At 37.0% G+C, this 20,817-nt stretch overlaps 1 protein-coding gene across 3 annotated transcripts in view; it reads left to right on the top strand.

The window, feature by feature from the left end:
• TDRD9 (tudor domain containing 9) overlaps positions 1–20,817 on the top strand; it is a 68,364-nt gene that overhangs the window by 8,558 nt on the left and 38,989 nt on the right. For 2 of the 3 annotated variants that reach the window (XM_053981665.1, XM_053981664.1), the window contains exons 2-6: positions 8,762–8,868; positions 15,393–15,490; positions 15,918–16,139; positions 18,139–18,261; positions 20,575–20,655. In XM_053981665.1, coding sequence (XP_053837640.1) covers positions 8,762–8,868; positions 15,393–15,490; positions 15,918–16,139; positions 18,139–18,261; positions 20,575–20,655 — 631 coding nt within the window. Of the gene's footprint in view, positions 1–8,761; positions 8,869–15,392; positions 15,491–15,917; positions 16,140–18,138; positions 18,262–20,574; positions 20,656–20,817 lie in introns of those variants that run through there. The other variant, XM_053981667.1, reaches the window with a different exon arrangement.

Raw genomic sequence — 20,817 nt, 5'->3', positions numbered from 1 at the left:
TCTGCTGTCATTTTTAAACAGCTAAGAATAGTTTTTCTCTAGTAAAGAACATCTAAAGCTTTTGTTAAGTGAGTATTGACAGAAAAGAGGTATTTGACAGTTGCTCAGGATTTTGTCACTACATTAAATGTTTCTTTCAGATGAATTTCATGAATCTCATGGTTCTATATATTTTCATTACTCTGCATAGCTGTTAGAATTTTTAATTAACATTTCAAGTGTGTTTAAAGAAGCCAGACTGTAACACCTACAGTATGCCATGAAAGACATTTTAATCTAATTAAAGGAATAGAATGATAAGGAGATGCAAATTGAGGTCAAACTGATCTAAAAAGCCCAGAATTGTAAGTCTTACCATAGACATTGCTTCTCTCTCAAGTGGCTGTCAGCTGCCTGCTCCCTGTTTCCTTGATGAATATTTTGAGCATATCCATTTTTAAGGTTCATTCTCGGGGATGGCACTGTGCACACTAAAGGTTGCTGAGGGAGCCATTTTCCGTTCCAGTTATCCGGTCTCTTTCTATTAATCTAAACAGTAGCCATGGTTTAAGAAACACTGCCTTTCTTCTTGCCCTTGTTCTAATGGCTGTCTCTGCTCCTCTTAAGTATTTTTCGTTCCTACTTTTCTCCCTCCACTGGTGTGTTGAACAGTTGGGAGAACAAAGGTTCTCTAAATTTGTTCTAGATGTCATACAACATAAAGGATGACGTGTATGGCTGTTATTAAAGCTGATACCACTTATACATTGGAAAAATTCAAATGTCAGTATTAATCCTCTTCAGCTGGAAGGTTTTCACATTGCATTGAATGTGGTACTATGAAAAAGGAAGGGAGCTAGGTTTATGAGGACAGAACTGTCCTGACAGATTTTCAGATAAAATTAAAATGCTCCTTGCCACCTCCTTTACAGCACAGTTAACATGTCACCACTTTTTTCCACTGTATCAATCTGTAAGTAAACTGCTGTACAGTGTAAAACCATTACAGTGTCTTTGCAAATTAGAGATGCAAACTGGAAAGTGTGCAAAGAAATTAAATGAGAAACCTTCAACTTTTATTTTTCAAGCTAATCTTCAGTTGCATCATAGAAGATTCAAGGCAGGATCCTGAGGATCATGTGTATCTTTCCATTGGTAGGAAAGCATTGAAGCTGAAAATTTGTATTGCTTCTACTTTTGTATGCACTTTAGGTGTGTGAGGAGACTGCTCGTGTGGGGCTGGCACTGGAAAGTGGACCTCAAAAGTAGAGCAGTAGTTTATGCAGTTTCTAGCCCATGGTTAATCCTGGAAACTTTGTTAAGAGTCAAAATTCTACCCAGCTGTCTCTAAATGTATTCCTGGATGTAAAGAGCTGTGTCAGGGTGGAAATTTTGGCTTGACTTTGGCTGATAGTGAGTCTGTTCCCTGAAGGCACTGTGAAGTTTGTCTACATTAGTAACTTAATTATGTCTCAGTGGTCAACTCTGTGCATCCCCAGTCAGAGCAAGGAGTGTTCTCTGTTGTGTGTGGCAGAACAACTCCTGTACTAATGTGCTGGGTTTTTTCCTGTTACTTTCTTTTACTCTGAATATAAATTATACACAGTTCCATTTACTTCTTTATTTTCCGAGGTGTATTTAAGGAGTCTGTTATTTGTTCTTCTTTGTCTGAGGTGAAAGGATTGTCAGATTGTCAGGGGTTAGTACCTGTCATGTTAAAAGAATTCTTCCTAAGGTAACATATGCATGCACAGTGATTGGTGTGTTCTGGGTATGGTTTGTACTGAAGAGCTGCAACCAAACCCAGCATTCTTGGAAGAGCCCTCATTTTTGCAGTGCTTTTGTTCTGCCATGTGGGTGGCTTGGTGTGAAGGAGTGGAAGTATGGTTTATGGCTCTAGCTATTAACCTGAAGATATCTGGTACTCTAAATCTCATCTGTTTGGGGAATTCCTCCTTTGTCTCCTCCTGTTTGACATCACAAATGTGAGGGAGAACTTGAAAATTAAGATGTAACTTAGAAGTATTGCTTTTAATTTTTTTTTTTTTGACAAAACCAGTTTGAGTAGAAGTTGGTGCTGAAGAGCAGTTTGTTCAATTTAACCAAATGTTACACTGACATGAGCATCCAGGCATGATAAATGGTGAGAATGGTTGGAGGAGAAGCTTCTTATTCTTTTCTTTGGAAAATTTTGTGGCATCTGTACCATGTGAGATGCTATTGACTGTTGTGGTTGAAAGGAGCAAGAAGTATAGCTCTCTTTATGAATGGGACTCGATGTGACATTGAGAAATTATTACCCTAATTCTTAGTTGACTAAGAGTGCTGATAGCAATCATGAGCATTGCTACCTAGCTAACATTTCAACACATTGGGGTAGCATTGCATGTTCCATAATTCTTGCCAGTATCTGTTGATAATAATCATATGCTGTGGTTTGCTGCCATAGATTTTGTGTTGAGGGCTGGGGATTAAGGCCAGCAGACACCTAAGCACCACACAGGCCCTTGCTTACCTGCTGTTCCCCTTCAGTGGAATAGGGAATGAGGAGTGGAACAGAAAAGAAAAGAAAACTTGGGTTCAAAATAAAAGCTGTTTTAAGAAGTGGAACAAGAGAGAAAGAAAACAAAAAAAGTGATGCAGAGGCAGCCCCACATCACCTCTCATGGGCAGACCAATGCCCAGCCAAGTTCTGAACAGCAGATGGCAAGCTGAACTGAAACCCCACTCCTCTCCCTTTTCGTTGCTGAGCATGATGCTAAATGGCATCTCTGGTCTGTTTGTGTTGCCTTCCCAGTTATGTGTCGCACTATGACACGAAGTAACTCACGCACTCACACTAAGGTTAATAGAGTAAAAGGAAGTAACTTTTATTTCTGACCTTGCAATATATAGAATTCCAAAAGTGACAGTGGATTGGAGGATAAAATTGCTACCTCTTCAACCACACTGGTCAAACCAACAGTCCATCAATTCTCTCCTCCCACAAAGAAGAATGTAAAACAATCATTATTTACATGAACAGTGCATGAGAACTCCAGTAGAAATATGTGAACATCAGAAGGCATAGAAAACTTTTAAAAGAACAGGGTGACAGTTATGCCCCCTCCCAAACCTTTGTGCAGCCACCAGACTATTTATGGGGAGGAGGGGAGGATGTAGTGTGAGAAACAGAAAGGTCCTGGATGCTGTGCAAATGCTATTCTGGAGTAACTAAAACATTTATTTTCTGAAGTACTGATTTGGTCACAATTTTAAAACAACATCATAGTGCTGCTATGAAAAAAATAACCCTATCCCAGCCAGGTCCAGAGCAGTTACAAAGAAAGGTTGCCAATGCTCCCATCATCTGAGCAGAGAGAAATTTCATAAAATAATTTATCCACAGCTAGCAGGCTGGATGGTTTCCTTTCATTTATAAGTGCAGTGCCACTCTATGGGTTTAATCAACTTCATAGTGTATTTTTCTTTTGATTTGACAGAACAACTCACTCTGGCTGTGGCTATCCTGTTTTTAATACTAATCTTCAAGAGCATTCTTCTAAATTCAGAGGAGCCTCTTACTTGCATTTTATTTTTCTCAGAGATTTGTTTAATCTGGATTTTACCAAATTGGTAACCAAATGCAGGAAGAGAAGCTCATCAGCAGCTCATCTCCTAGCAGAGTCCAGTTCTTTGAAGCCCAGCAGTTCATCCCACTGACATAAAATCCCAGGGCAGAAGACAGTAAATTGGAGGATTTCGGCTGTTTTATCCTGGTATTTGTGCTTTTTATGATTCTTGGATTTTAACTGTGGATAAGGTGCAGGGCTATTGGTTTGACATATGTGAAATATTTCTGAGTTGTTGAGTTTCCATAGTCTATTCAAATCCAAATATTAGCATTTGAGTTTTTCAGGATTTTACAAAGTTGCTTTAGTGCTCTCCCTCCCTCTTTTCCCCCCTCCCCAGCTAGTTAAGGTTTTAAAACAGGCAATCTGAATTGCACCTGAGGAAGAGCACTGCAAGCCTTTTAAAATGCTTAAATATGAAGACTTTATCACTAAATCTAGCAAATTACATTTACAACAGCTCTCTTACTGGAAAAAAAGCATGCACCTAACTGATTCTTAGATTCTTGAAATAATATGTAGTGACTCTGTGAAATCTGTATTTTAAATATGTTCAATTTATTCTGAATTCTATTAATAGTCCGTTTTTGAGGCTGAAATGTGGCTTTTGAATGACAGTACATGATTTCATTGAAGTTAGTGTATTTCTGCAGGTAGAACCAATCTTTTGTATAGAAAGCAGGTTCCAGTTGAAAGGAAAGTAATTTTTAATATGTCCTTCAGTGAAGCCAGTAGAAGGTTATTTACTGTCATGGCAAATGTTCAGTTATGTAAAGTGTCATATTACTTTAGTTTCAGAAGAGAAGCTTTGAAAAAGTCTTCTGTATATATCTTACTAAAATTGTACAGCAAAATATTGCTCTGTATGTTATGAGGCTGAGGCTAAGTGTTTTTTTCAAGTGATTTCCTCCCTCCCCAAAGATCTGTAAATAGGTGAATAGTTTGTGTGCGTGAGAGAAGCCATGACTTGGGGCAGTCCTTCTCTTGTGATCTGTGAAATGGGTGACACTATGTTCAACTTCCAGTCCCATGTGCACAGGATTTTTTGTGTTAAATGAGGCACAACATAAATAAGCAGAAAATACATCTATAAGACTTTTTAAAAACACAATGCCAGGAGACTTTGAGGTTTCAGTTTTGTTTCCAAGATGGATGTGTTCTAGAAGTTACATGGCCTTGAATAGAAGCTTCTACCCCAAAATTAAGTGATTAATATAATTTTTTTTTTTAAGTTGGATAAGCAAGCATCTCAATCCTTGGAATTTCATTGCATGCTTGGATATTTGCTTTATACAGTCAGGTATGCTGCATAAGCAGTTTTGAAAAATTTTTTTCAGAGAATAAGATGGCATGTGTCTGTTAGTTTAATAAAGCTTTTTTTAAAGCATTTCTTCTAGAAGTGTTAACTATGTTCAGTGTAGGCATTGGCATTGCAGTTAGTGTATGTCATTGGAAAGGGCCAAACAAATTATCTGTCATAGTTATGTTGAGATTGGGCGATTGATGCTATTTTTGGTAGCTAAGTGTATACAAAAATGCTTTGGTTATTATTTCAAGTGCTCAAATACAAATATTTACTTAGTATACTCTGTTATGATGCCTTGTTGACTTATTAGAGGTCATTCTACAGCATGAAGAAAGACCTTTCTCTAGCTCAGTTTTTGTAAAGAAAGGCACCCTCAGTGTATTTGAAAGCATTTACAATTGAATGTGTCAACAATTTTTGGTGTTAAATTGTTTCCCTTCTATTAATTCCCCTGAAGTGGCAGCTGTATTTAATTTTATGTTTAAAAACACCTTGTTTCAATCAATTGCTCAAAATCAGTTTGACTGGGCATATGTACCAAGACTACTCACGTTTCAGAATAATGTTATAGTAGAAGTAGTTAAACCACATAATACAGAATGAAGAAAGAATCCTGTTACCTCATAAGGCAGTGTTAATTCTTTTCCAAGAGGCATGTACCTCTTTGTCTTGATGCAAGGGGTCCTGCTGGCCACTGCTTGTCAGGCTCCAAGTCCTGCCTGCTACTTGTGAGGGTGTTTCTGAAAACAGGTCTTGAAATGTACACACCTACATAGGTAGGTCTGAGGATGCAGCAAGAGTTACTTGTTGAGTGAAGTCAGTGATTGATTGTGTTCTCAGCGCTTTATAATTTTGTCTGCCTTTTTCCACTTGGGGTGGACAGAACATCACATATTTGCAGACTCTGCCACAGATACCTGGCTGCTTTAGGGGGTGAAATGTGGCCTTGATATCAATAAGATCAAGTTCACCTACTTTTTAAAATGAGGGGCAAGGAAGAAAATTCAGAATATTTAAAATCTCCTACATTTCCTTCAGTTGGTGACTTCAAATTTCAGTGATTGTGTTAGTCACAAAAATGCTTTTTATTGCTTCTTAATTGGTAGAATTTTGATTGTTTTGGATGTGCAGTTGAAAAGGCTGGACTCTGGAAATCCTGAGGAATATATATTACAACATGGCAGGTGTACTGAAGGTGAGTTTTGAAGGTCGGGAGAAATAGAAATGGGAACAGACAGGTGATTCATAAGTAGAATCCAGAAAAGTCCTTTCATTTGCATTGCTGTGTTCTAGCCTGGAATGGATTTGAATTTCTGAATCTTGTTATTCTTCTGCTGTCAGCAAATTTTGCTGAAAATCATTAGATTTCCACCTAAGGGAGATTTCGTTCTGTTTATCCAGGTGTATAGGATGACACCTCTCACTGATGGTGTACTAATGATTACTTGGAAGGATTGTATCATTCTGGTGATTTAGGAGAGCTCCAAAGGGCTTTATAGTAATTTTTTTCCATTTTGCTTAACCTGCCCCCCCCCCTTATTCTGTAAGCTTTTAATTTTATTAATGCAGAAAAGCACAGCATTAAAACATCAATAAATGATATAGCAAAGCTTATTAGTTCGTTTCATATTCCCATATGTAATTTTCCAGTTGCATATGATTTTCCTCAAGACTGGAGCCTGATTTGGTACGTCAAGTGCGCAATGTTTATTCCTAATGACGGGCTATTAAATATCTTGTTTATTTACTGTGTAGCCTGAGGTTCATTCACAGCGTGCTGTTTTCTGAAGACAGAAAACCCAATTCTTGAAATAAAATGTTCAGCTGTCCAAACAGAAAAAAAATTAACCTATTCTCACAAATGACTGAGGTCATGCTGTCCTCATTTTCCTCAAGCTGTACATGCAAAGGTTGAAAGCTCACACACACACGCACATACATATATATATATATATATACATAAACATTTCTGGGAGCCTGTTTTTTAAATGCTTAAGATTCTTAAAATTTCAAGAGATATAATTAATAAGTCTATTTGTTTATTTATGTAGTTATTACTGTTCCTTATCTGTTCCTTAACTGATTTCAGCTACTGCCTTTCCCAGGCTTAGCCCCTCAGTGGGAGTTTTCTGTTGGTGATTTGCTTGCTGCTGCTTCAGGCTCTGACAGTCAGGCAATACCTGCTCCTCTGTGGCAGCACTGACTGCTTGCCCTGCATGGCTTTTCTCCTCATGGAGAACCTAAGGACAAGTTGCATTTTCTACATAACCAGGTTTTGTTTTCAGAATATGTGTGTCCAGTGTATTCAGTGAGGCTGCAGGTTTATGGAAGTGAAAAAATAATTGGTTATATCAGTAAATACCTGTGTAGTATGTGCATACAATGCTGCCCATGTGAGATCGTGCAGCCAAGCTTCATTATGGTATTTTCAGCTACTGAATGCTTGACTTTGTTACCATAATTGAATTTTTGGGTTTTGTTTGTGTTCAGTATACACACTCGGTGGAATAACCTACATTGCAAGCAGTCAAACATCCAGTGTATGAATATTTCTACATATTTTTTCAGATTCAGACCTGTTGAGGAGTGTTTTAGAAGGGTTTGAGTGATGGAAATTAGATGCAGGCAGCTGTTGCTCATGTAGCCATTTTGCAGATGGGTGCAGTCCTGCTGAAACTTGCTTTAAGAAATACTTGAGGTCTGGGGGAAATTGCTGTAGCTCTATGCCTAAAATCTTGTTAAAATTGAATCAGAAGCTATCTCCTAGTTTGTTGGCAGCAGTAGGTGATAAATACTTGGTGTTCTGTTCTGAACTGGGCTGAGTGAACGGTCTGTAGCAGAGCCAAGCTGGCACAGAGTTTGCCTTGGCAGAGACGGTGAGTGCTCAGTGGCATCAAAATCTTGGGAATTTCCCTCTGTTGATGTAGTGCCATGTTAAAAATCTCATGTCATTTTCAGTGTCACTGCTTCTGGGAGTCAGTGTTGTCTATTTTTTGGGCCAAGAAATAAACACTTCCACAGCACTATCCTTTCATAAAACTTAGAAACAGATTTGCTGTGCCTTAGTGATCTGTTGCGTAAGTAAGGCTTGCACAGGGCCCAGAGTTGAAGTTAATGTGCAAAACTGTAGTTCTGACCTCTAGTTTGTATTTGATTTTAAAAAAATCACTTTTGATGTTTTCGTAACTTTTCTATGTTTAAGTTCACCTGTGATTTAATAACCATACAATCATTGTTTACATGCTACTTTATTCTCTAGTGAATTTCATGTGAATTTCTTCACACTGTTTATATAGAAGAAACTTCTGAAAATCTCATTTCATTACATTTATATAATGATTAACGTTTCTTGTGTGTAACAGATTTCCATAAAATTCAGTGATTATTCAGTGAATATTTTTTTTCACTGACCACCATCATTTCTTGGCTTACAGTCACATTTTTTTCTTAAAAGCAGTGAGATGTTTGTGTTTCCTCCTGTCTGCTTCTCCTGTCTCCAGGGAATCATGCAAGAATTACATTTATTTTCCTAATTGTATGTGCCAATAATTGAAGAAACAGAGCTATTTAATCTTTATCCAGAAGAAATTGTAGTCTTTCATTAGAAGAGAAATTCCTAGGTATTGAAACCTTAAAGGATGATATTTTGGGAGGTTAGTCTTCTTGGGTCTAAACAAAAAGATGCAATGTGGTATTTTCCTCAGGCTAATATCTAAATGCATAGACTAATTTTTTTTCTGAAGTTTGTTCATTGAAGTAGTTCCTGCACGACATGGAGAACTTCTATATAATGCTTTTATTTCCAGAGATCCCAAAGACTTGTATTAGAAAGCATTTATTGATTTATCATTTCTTTCCTCTTCAGATTGCCTATCTCAGAGAACATTGGAACTGAATATGCTAAAAAATACAGACAAGCAGAGGAACAAGAGCTGAATGTAGCTGGAAATTATCAGCTTGTCTATAAGCCAGGTAAAACAAAGAAATAAAATGATTTAGTTCCTATTGCAAACTCAGATACACGTGTCCTTTTTCTCCCTGTTGTCTTTACGTTATCTCCCTCTCTAAATGGAATATTCTTGTTTGTTTATTGATGTATGTGCATTAGTTTGTTGCATATAAAGCATGGTATTAAAAAGTCAACTCCTTATTTTCTGGAAACCACGATGTATAATGCTCTGCTTAGATAAATGTTCATACATCTGCCTTGTTGTACTGATAAATGTAGATGTATGATTAAAATGAATCTACAAGGACAAGATACCACTCATTAAATTCATGCCTTTGTTCTGTTTCCCCATTTTCTATTCATATTTCTCTGTGTACTTGACTGTTGCTTTGAGCTGCCTTTAGAGGGAAATTGGATCGCACTTCTTTTGTAGGAGCTCTGGTAAAAGCACTGTGAGGCTGACTCACTTGTCAGGGCAGCTCAGCTTCAAACTCTTCCTGTGCCTCTTAATTTCCAGATTTGCTAATGTAGCTGATTTCCTGAGAAAAGGACATTTATCTGTTCTGTGTATCATTCTCTTAATACTTTCTGTATATCTTTGCTAGCATACCAAAATATGAGAAATAGAAAAATTCTCTAGAATTTACTGTCTTTTAGTGCATCTGCAAATTCTCTGGCCTCTGGAGCTCAGGCTGATGAAGCCACGTGTGGTATTTGTCATCAGCTGAAACGCAGTAGGGACAATTGGACAGTTCACATGTGCCATGCACCTTGTCTTCTGTCCTAACCACAAAATACTGTCTCTTCTTGCCTTGATGTTACGTAGAGTTTGTGGCAAAGAAAGTATTAAAAGGTGGAAATGGAGGAATAAAGAGACTGGAAGGAGCTTCCAGTCTTGTTATTCAGGAATGACATTTCCCTAGCATGCTTTACTAGCAAAGGAGAGACAGCAACAAGTTGAGTAAGATAAAGTTCTGTAGATGTTTCTTTAATAATACAGTGGTATTGATTAATGCAAGGAAATACTGTAGCTCATTCAGTGTTTACCTACTAAATCAGGATCTTGTATAAAATAAACTAACAGCTTTAGCAGCACTAGTGGCCTGCATGACTTTGAATGGGACTGATGCTAGAGGTGTTCTTTTTGTAAAAGAAACAGGATTATAACTTAGGCTTTTTAGGAAATATTTCTGTGTAGTCATCCTGGTACTTTATTTTATAAATACTTATTTTCTCTTGGTCTACCCTAAAATATTTGTCCTTGAAATTTTACCTTCTAATATTTACTCTTGCCTTCCAGTTGTAAGTTACTGAAACAGCATCTAGTTAGCAAACAATCATAAAACATGACTGTAGTATTGACATATTACATATCTTATTATTAATCCATTAGATATCTTTCTCAGTTTCTTGCCTCCCCTTCCTTCCCCCTGTTCTGTTCTTTGTCTGTCTCATTGTCTGGAGTCTCAGTTGCTTCAGGAGCTGTTCTATGCAGGGTTGATGCCTGCCTGCTCTCATCAGTGCTCTGCTGCCAGCAGTGTGTGATCCTGTGGCAGACTCCAAGCAAACTGGATAGTGACAGGACTGGAACATTCCTACGGCATTCTGAGACTGAGCTGCCAAATCCCACCTAGATGTAGAATAACATAAAAGCTTCAGAAAATCCTGCTTCTGACTGCTCTTAACTTTGACTTACAGACAGACTCAGAAATATTGTGTTAGGATAGTAGAATAAAAAAGCTCAGTAAGTGAGCATAAGAATTGTACTATTAATTTTATAGCTTATAAATGTGTATGTTGTTCTACATTTAAGACTGCTTCAATGTAGTATGCTCATCATTCAGATATTTTAAGAGCTTCAAGTTGTATTTATAACTATCAGCTATTTTGATCTGAAAGTGTATGTTTTCCTCAAGAACATGGGAACTGTAATAACTGATCAAGGATTTATCTAGACCAGGGCTTATGAGTTGAGCTATGTTGAATACAAATGTAGTCAAGAAATAACCTTCACAGCATGGAAATGAGAAACTGATTTTTTCCAAAGGTTCTGAATTTGCACCCCTTCTGTAGCTTCTTTCTTGGAGTTGCTGTTCTAACTATAGGCAATGTTTCTAGTGCAAATTGATAGCCTGTTTTAAATCTTGCAGTTACTGAAACTGCTTGTGTTTGTACTGCTTGTGCCTTAATTGATGAAGTTCTATTGAGTTTGAATCTTGTGCTTTCCAATTCCTTTGAAAGAACATATGCTTTTATACTGAGATGACAAACAGAAATGCCTGATCTGCTTCTGTGTTGGGGAAACAGATCATCAGGGAGCTGCATTTAGAGTTCTGACTTCTGCAGTGCATGGTAGAAGTTATACTGCTGTGCAAAGGAAGTTGAAGTGTTTAAATAAAGGCAGAAGAAAATTATTTGTCATAACTGTTACCCAAAATGAGTCGAGCATTAGCAGTTCTTCCCTCTCCCAACAGGCTTGTTTCACATTTGGTACTGGCTCTTCCAGGCTTCACACACTTTTGATTCAGTGATATCATGGGGTGTTGTGCAGAGGGAAACCTTCTGAGCTGGGTGTATGGGACATTTACCACTTTACTCACCTTGTAGAAATTTTTTTTCCAAATTTCGGACTTCTGAATTGTAGAGAGTAGAGCTTTGCACTTCAGAAAACTTCTGAAATCGTTACTTTCATTAAACTTTGTGAATGGCAGCTTTTTTGTTTTGTTTTCTGTCTTCATGATTTTCATGCCTATAAATGGATATCTTCTGGAGGTCTTCCAGGTCCCACCTGAAGTAATTTCTTTCAGAGAAGAAGAAATTTAAACATTGTTTCTGATATATAAGAAACTGAATTTTAGGTACCTTATATATTGTGAATTCACAACAGATGCATGCCACGAAAATGAATCATAGCACAGATCCTCACCCCAAAACCTTTGTATATAAGATACGTGCAAGTTGAAGAGGACTGTAGTAAAGAAGTCTCACCAGACACGTATTTTCTTAGGAATTCTCTGAATTAAGCTTATCAAGGATCAGTCAGCAGAACCTTTGTGTACTTAGTGTTTGACTGAGGTAGCACCATGTTCTGGGAAGTCTTTTTGCGTTTTGGCTCAGTGTAGAAGCCAGTTGTTACCTGTGGCTTTCCTTTCCTGTGAGCTTCCTTGCGAACTACAATCACTTTGTGTATTTGTAGCTCAGCAGAAGAATGATCAGTGATTTAATAAGCATCTCATTTGATTCATTTAACCAGTACTTTCAAGTATATTTTGTTTTGAGCATCTCATTTTAATTGCTTAGTGGCAGATAGCAAAATACAGCTGTACAAACCCTTCTCCCAGAATTGGTGAATATAAAAATCTAATCTTATGTTAAAGGATCTCTTCAAATTCAATTCAGGAAACAGGTAGCAGAGGGAATACATCTGCTGTATGTGCTGTAATAACTGAGATACTGAAAAAAACCTGCTCTTTTCAGAGGCACAGGACTGTTCTAGTCCCTGTCATCTCTACAGGATTGTCATAATAATTGAAAGGGAAGTGAGCAGGCAAATTCATCTTTCCCGTAACCGAGTTTTCTGTTTCTTTTTTGCACTGACATTGAATGGAGAAATTAATACTATTTATTCTGAACTGGCATTAATGCTTCTTATGCACTGAAATATATTGCTTGTCTTGAACCAGCATGGGGGGCAATTGCCTGCTTCCTCAATGTACTTTTTTCAGGTTGGAAACATCCTGCATTCTTTGTCAGAATCCAAGGTACAGGTTAGAGCAGAATGCCTGACACAGGTGTGCACTGGTCCTAAAAATGTTTTTCAGAAAGCGTAAGCAATTGAAAAAGCAAAAGTTTGTGCCTCCTTTGCTGATAATTCTGTAGACCTGTAGCTGAATTTTTAGATGCATCTGCATTGGCAGGAATGACCAGCTTTTCTGAAGACTAGTTATCATTGAGGGATCTATTACATATTAGATATGAAAAATAAAAAAGAAAAGCAAACTCAAACATTTAAAGGTAATTACATTGTATGGTATAGAGTCCCCAGCTGAATGGTTATTTAAATCAGTAGAATAACCTTTCAGCAGGGTGTACATTGAAATGTTATCTTCTGCAGCAGGTCTTCATGGTTCAGAACAACTTTCATGTTTAAAAAATAAAGATAAAATTGTTAAGGTCTTTTAAGATGGTTGTTCAAGTTCCCCATCTCCATTTTGTTTTGTTTTTTACTAAAGATTATAATAGATTTCAGATGGAGTTTATCCTTAGTTTGTTAGAGTGGGACATTTTCATTGCTGCTTGGGTCACGTCAGTGTTCATCTCAAGTTGCCAGTTTGCTGAGACCCAAAATTGTTCTGTCTCTGCAGGCAGAAGTCTCATAGCTGTTGTAGTATTAGTTCCCCAGGCAAATGAATGTTTCTCTTCGAGGCATGTCTTGAAGAGAAAAAACCCAAACCATACATTATTCAGTACTTGCAGCACCTGCTAAATGGTTGTGTGGCTGTCAGTTCTTAACTTCTATGTGGTGATTGTAGCTAACACTGGATCACCATTTACTTCTGGTATATTTTTTTTCCAGATAGCTGTGCTTAGGAGAGAGTAAGATGTTGCTGTTCTAGAAATGTTATGTAAAAAGAAGTATTTTAAAAAGTTATATTTTATCTGTGAAAAAAAATGATATATACAAAATTAATTAAATTGTTTTTCAGCAGGTATGTGAATACTAGTGGCTGTGTCTTTGCTTCTGGTGTGTTTCTTTGTGTTTTTAAAATAAAATTATCAGTTGAATTTTAGGTTAATGATTTCTTACTAATACATTCCGGTTTGTACTGCATTACAGGGGGTTATTATATGAATCCTACCTTTGGAATTGTTTGTGCCTCCCTCCTTATTCATAAGCATTATTAAAAATTGCTTTCTTCTTTTAACATTTTAACTTTTCAAAATTGCAGTTGTTTCTTTGAAAACCTGATAGAGGTGGGAAGGTTATGTTGCTTTAACAGGAATCTGCTGATACTGGGATCAGCAGCTTGAGGTTTCTTCCAGCACTGGTCAAATCACACACAGCTATGGATGTCTCAGTTGTGACATGTTTGTGCCAGAGGGAAGCCAGGCAGCCTTCATGCAGAGCTGCTGTGGCAGAATGCTATATATATGTGCATTTTTCTGGGAAATATATTTAGAACGTTGACCAAAAGTATTTTAAAAAGGACAGTTAATATTTCAAAGGGGTGCTGCTATCAAGTTCTGGTTTTGTTTGTGTTAAGTGGTGCTAAGTAGATTCTTGTGCAGTGATCACCTTTCACTGTTGTGTTTTAGAGTCCAGGTAAAAGAATTTTTCCTGTTGCAGAATGTGGCTTTAGGAGAACTCTGTTTTTTAATGCCTTATGAAGCTGTTGTAGTGAGCTGTCCAGCTTTTGGGGCTTCTTTTTTAGTGTTAGAATAACTTAATTCATATTCCTTGACACTTTGAGACAATTTGGGAACACACTGAGGTATGGCACAGAGCTAAGATGCTGTTCTGCCTGCCTCTGCTTCACTGCTGTGTGAGATTGTTACAACTTTTCCAAAGAAAGGGAGCTGTAACTGCAGTCAAGTATTTAGGCTGTAGCCTTTATTTTAAAGTAATTGTTGCCTTTGTAGAAAGAATAATAGAATTCTGTCTTCACTACTCTATTTCTTAGAGAAAAAATGACATAAAAAGAAGTATAGGGTTTTATTACCTGTATGTAAGTATCCATTTCGCTGTAATACCTGATGAAACCCATTTGAAATTGAAAGCATTTCCATTTTTGATTTTGTTATGCTGTGGGTATTTTAGCTATTTGTTTAATTGTAACTTGTAAAATTGTTGTTTACCACAGTCTTGTCCAGGTTTTCCCCTTCTGCACCTCCAGACCTGTTCTTTGTTTTGCATGGTCAAACTGACTGCAGACCTCTGAGCAGAAACTTAGGCTGGCACTGGAAGATTTTTGTTCTGTATTACCCACTGCTAATGGGGACTAACTTCTGCCAAGAGACTGCAGAGTGTAGTATCACACTGAAAGGTCATCATGGTGCTTAGCAGATTTTAATGGCCAAGTGGTAGAAATATAATGGTATTAATATCAAACAACAGGTTATTTTGTACTGTGAATCCAGTAGACTTCAAGGGAAAACAACATGGGTACATGAATAAGGCATATTTTTTTTTCAGTATTGTAAAAAATTCTTGGGTATACAGGTAGAATTGGCACTTGCAATGCTAACTGCAAAAATCCATTTTTTTAAATTAAGAGACAAACATAGAGTTGTATACATCCTTTCCACTGATGATGGTTTAAACATAGTAGTCATATTTTTCAGAGCTGCTTCCAGTAAAACAGCAGTTGCATAAATACTGAAGAAAATTTCTTCAGTCTACTAATACTAAAAAAATATTTATTCTATTAATACTTAAAGTATGTGGTTCACATTTTAGAGAAGTTAGACTTCCAAATACTGTCATAATCTCCTGCTGGTCTTTTCCTTTCTCTATTGAAATGTTACTCTTGTTTATTTCCATGCGTAGGTACTTCATTGTCTCAGTGTGAATCAAGTGATTCAATTTCTGTACCAATAAGTAAGTGTAAATATTTGGATATGCCTACAGCCAAACACAGGGAAAAGGTAATGGCAGTTTACTTTCTCTCATGGAATAAAGCTGAAAATAAAGTTTTCTTGTGGCTTTGGGGTGGTTTTTTTGTTTGTTTCTGTTGTTTTTCGAAAGGTAATTTCCATTCCTGTTTTAAACACTGTACAAAACTTCCGTGTTTTTTACAAAACCATTGCATAAAATTTCTTAGAGGAAGAAATGTTGCTGTTACATTTTACAGGTATTCATATGATATATGTACATGGGTGTGTGCCCATACTCTTTTCTGTGATCTTTTAATGTGCTTTAGGATTCCAGTTATCTCCAGGTGCTAGAAAAGATGGGAGAGTGTTTTAAAGAAACTTGCTGTGTGGCTTGGTAGCTGTTGCTATTTCAGATCTGTTTGAAACCTATTCTGAGTTCTTTTGTGTACTTATGAGTTTTCTTGAAAAATTGTTTCAGATAGTGTCTCTCATACAAAACAATTCAGTTGTGGTTGTAGAAGGAGCGACTGGCAGTGGAAAGAGCACACAGATTCCACAGTATATTTTGGATTATTGCATGAACCGGTCTATGCCCTGCAACATTGCTGTTACCCAGCCTCGGAAAATCAGTGCCAGCAGTCTTGCCAGGTGGATTAGCAAGGAGAGGTCATGGACACTTGGTGGATTAGTAGGATACCAGGTATGAGGAAATCCAAATTTTTCTTAAAAATGCATTAAAATGTACTATATATTCGTTCTTGATTACTTCTAAGCATCTCCAGCATACTGAAGAAAGGTTAGAGAATCCGATTTTAAAGTGGAATTGCTGTTTTTTATCTGTCTTCTGCTAAATGTTTGTAATTAAATCAACTTGTAAATTTGAACAACTGTAAATCCTGGTGGGACACCAATAGAAGATATTTGCATCAAGACACGTCTACATTATTAATCACTGAAATTGTTGCAGGAGAACTATGTTCTGTGGTTTTTCCTTTCAGCTCCTTAAGTAATATACTATCTGTTTGACTTTACTACATTTACTTGTCAGCTCTGTCAGAACTTTAATGCATTTATGACCAGGTTCTTTTGTGAACAATCTATTGTTCTTTTTTAGCATGTGATAAACTCAAACTAGTTTTTCCTCTTAAATCTGTCTCTTCCTTTTTGTTTTGTTCAACTCAGCTTCAAGCTCAGTTCTGTCCCTCTGTTTAAACTTGATGTCACATTCCTCTTTTGACACAGGTCCTGGTGCTGTGATCAGCTCCTTGTCAGTACCCACACTAAGCTGCTGTGATGGTGGTTTCATTGTTGGTTAGGCCAGAGCTGTCTCTGGAGGAGCTGCTCTGGTTCCTCAGGCCAGTGGGTTCACACTGGTGTTGACACTGGGAGGGATGTTCATGGAGAATTGTCTGCTTCTGGAGTCCTTTGCTCAGAGCAGTATTTGCTGCTGCTCTTCTTCCCCACTGCTTCATTCTATTTCTTATTGTTTATTCCTTTCTTTCTTCCACTTAGGGTAATATGTTTGCTAGCATGCATTTAGAGGTTTCTGATTCTTCATAGGTCTGCAGCTTTCGGTTACTTCCTAATATGCTACATGTGGTGCCTTTTATGTGTGCTAGGTGTTCTTTGTTACCCTTAAATCTAATTTTGTACAGTTTTCAGGTCTGGAGGTATTTGATTTTTAATGGAGAGTTACAGAGCTGTTCATAGCATGGACTCTTACATGTCAGGCTTCTGCTTCATCTGTTATCCCATATCTGTTTTCTTCTGTGCCACATCATAAACATGACAGCAATAACCAAAACACCAGTGTTATCAACATTATTCTCATGCTAAATCCTGAAAACAGAGCACTCTACCAGCTACTAAGAAGAAATGAACTCTAGCCCAGCCAAAACCAAGACAATTACGTATGTTGTTTGTTTCAAAGTAGTTAATCTGTAAAGCCTTCATTGTGATTTTCCATACCTTGAATTAATTAGTCATAAATTGCTAAATTGATTCATTAGGCTAGTGAGTCTCAAAGACTTAAAATGGTACTGTGCTTCCAGACTGTCTTCAGGACAGTGTATGTGGATGTGCTGTGCTTGTCTCACCAGCACTTGCGTGAGCTGAGCAGAAACGGAGGGAAATGGTGGAGTGCACATGTGTCTGCTCTGGGCTGATGTAAAGCTGCACATAAAAAGATGGTCACAGCTCTGCCTGCCTGGGTAGGTTACACCTGAGATAGCTAAAGGTACACAAGTACATTAAAATCAAAAATCTGTTTCAAATTGGGTTTGTAGAACCTTTTTCTCAGGAATAAGTTGCCTGGTCTTGGTGATAACTTCAACCTCTTTCATTTTTCTGTCCTGTAAGCAAACTATATTTTAGCAAAATCTTTTTCTTGCTCTTTTTATCAGTGGAAAAGATGGTGTATGTATATATCTTTAGAAGTCTTTGAAGAATTCTCAGTTTAAAGTCCCCAGCAAGGACTTTTTGTTACTTTAGAGTTTTAAATTTTTTTGAAATTTCTCCCAAAGAAAAACTAGTTAATTGGTTCTGGTAAGAACATTTGTGTATGGAGACTTGAGCAAGTTGGAGTAAATAATTTTGATGGCTTTGCACTGTGTTTGCTTTTGGAGTTCTTTCATGTGCATGCTTCTGTAACTATAATAAATATGATTCCAGCTAGTATGTATTTTTCTTACTGTTGTTAGTTAAGTTTAGAGAACGTTTCGACCAAGGAGACGAGGTTGCTGTATATGACAACTGGAGTTCTGCTTCAGAAAATAGTTTCTGCCAAGAGCCTCACTCAGTTCACTCACATTTTTATTGATGAAGTAAGTTGCTGGAAGTAAGTTTAATTTTCATATTAATGAAACAGCTTCTCTTGTCTCTTACCACGTAAGAAAAGAGAAATGCAGACATCTACTTTTAAAGATATTTTATATAAGTTGTCTAAGGTAACACTTGCTGAAATAGGCTTGTCAGTGGTCCTTTGAGCAACAAGTTTAGAATTGAGGGTGGGGGGAGGGTTTTGGGGAGTCCTTAATTTTTAATATAGGTGCCTTGAAATGTTTTTTGATATCTGTCTTGTGGAATTCAAGAACCTGTCCAGCTAGGCCTGTCAGGAGGAGGCAGCTACTTTTCACTCACTTGGATATTAAAAAGTCTTTATTCTTAAGGGGTGTCCTGAAAAATCTTTCTGTGAATGTTCTGTCTCCTGACTGTGGGTGCAGTTCACTCCTGAGGATTCATTGTTGTTGCTGTCACTTCACTAAGAAGCTAAAGAAAATACACTTGTATATTCTTACATGTGTATGTGCTTCTTTTATGTGGAAAGCAATATTTGACATTTAATCATAGTCAGATATGAAATTGTGCTGTCAAAAATCATGAATGTAAATCTCATGTAGGTTGTACAACATTTTGGGATGTAGCAATACAGAAGAGGACTTAGGGGTCTGGGGTGGTTTTTTTTTGGTTTTTTTTTTTTTTTTTGGAGGGTGTTGGTTTTTGGGTTGGTGTTTTTTTGTGTTTTGTTTTAGCTTGAATTTTTTATAAGTGCTGTTTTTAATTTTTATCCTGTTACTGGCATTGTAGCTGAGAGCTACTTTAATTCCTGGATATTTGAGGATCAGGGAGACAGTACTTAGTGTACCATTAGACTATTACAGTAACAAGGCTGTCATGACTGCACTTGAGATGGTACACTGGAAACCTGGAAAAGATTGAGCAAGTAGTTACATTTTTGTATAAGGAAAATTTAATACTTAATTCCAACAGAAAATTAACAAAAAAAACCCAAAGCCTAAGGAATTGTATCAGTGGCCTTCATGGAAAATATTTGAGCACTCCAGTGTATTAGCAGAGTGTTGGAAACCATAATATTTCCTTTAGTAAGGAAATTCAGGTTAAATGAAGATTCAAAAGCTGAACTATAGAAGGTGCATACATAGGAAGTGTTATTATTCCTTTAGTTTTAAGATATATTCATTGCCTATAAAAATGAATGAGTAAAGTTTTCTGATCCCTTACACAGGAGAATGGGTTTACACAGAGGTTTTTCAAACTTTGCTTTCTTGGGTGCTGTAATTTGAGCTGATGTTATTGGCTTCTACCACTTCTTTCAGCAGCATCCCTCTGTCAAGACTATGTGTGTTTTTTGCTTCCCCAGCCCTGGTCCCTCCTGTTGCCCATACCTCACATTTTCCCCCATATTTACTACAGAGATTGTGATCTAGAGTCCACAGTCACTGTTTTTAACAACTGAATGTTCTTCACAATATTTTTAATTGCAGGTCTTACCCCTCTCAGTGTACTGCAGACATTTAGGAGCACACTTAAACTAGCACCAAAAATCTTGATTTCTCACAGCAAGATCTTACTGTCAGCCTGAAAACTACCTTAGCTTAATTTGTTTTTGTAATGTGATAGCATTGAATATAAGTCTTATGTTTGCAGTATATTGGAATATACTAATTAGCTTCCAGGACATGAATGTTGACTTGTGAAGGCTAAACTTCACAAAAGCTGCTGCACTTAAAATATTTAAACTGTAATTCAATAAAGGGATGTGGTCATCATGGATAATGTTGGGGAGAAGTATTTGCTGAACTTAAAGGGGCAGGCAGAAGGCTCAGGTGCTAGGATATATAAAGAATTGGGTGTAAATTAATGTTTTAGAAAGCAGGTGTGTATTGGTATCATAGCTGGAAGCCATTTGGAATGAGGCACATCTATTAGATTTGCTTAGTTTTTAGACAAACCAAAGCAGTCCCTGGATCATTTGGGATCCTACCAGTATAGTTGATTTACCCAGCATCAGTATCATAGACTTCATCTGTTCCTGTCAGCTCTAATACAACCAGTGGTTAGAGCTCAAGATTGATTTTCTAGTCATTATTCTAGATTTTTTTAACTTTAGAGTGACATGGTTTTCACAAAGGGTTCTGTAGTCATCTGAAGACTCTTGTTAGGATTTTAAAGTGTTCTTAGCATGCTTAGGCTCAAAAGGTGTGTGCTTTTTTCTATGAAAATGTACTGTTACTCCAAGTTGCAAAATAAAGCATAAAATTGAGTAGGAAAGTAAGAGATTGTCAAAAAGAAGAGGATGAATTAATGAAAATTAAATTGTGGATAATGTCTTCCAGGTGCATGAGCGTACAGAAGAAATTGATTTTTTGCTCTTGGTGACCCGTAAACTGTTGTGTACAAATTCACAGTCTGTAAAGGTGGGTTCAAACTGAATTTTGTTTTTTTTTCTTGCAAGAAAATTTTTGCATGTCTTTTATCTATGAAGGACCTATTTTAAGGAATTTACCACAAATTACTATGTTACTATGTTGCATTAAAATATTTTTTAGTTTGCCACTCCTCATAAGAAAGCTAAGGGG

The sequence above is a fragment of the Vidua macroura genome, chromosome 6, assembly GCF_024509145.1.
Source record: "Vidua macroura isolate BioBank_ID:100142 chromosome 6, ASM2450914v1, whole genome shotgun sequence".
NCBI lineage: Eukaryota > Metazoa > Chordata > Aves > Passeriformes > Viduidae > Vidua > Vidua macroura.
Note: the sequence above shows the minus strand (reverse complement) of the source record. Positions and strands in the feature narration are given on the sequence as shown.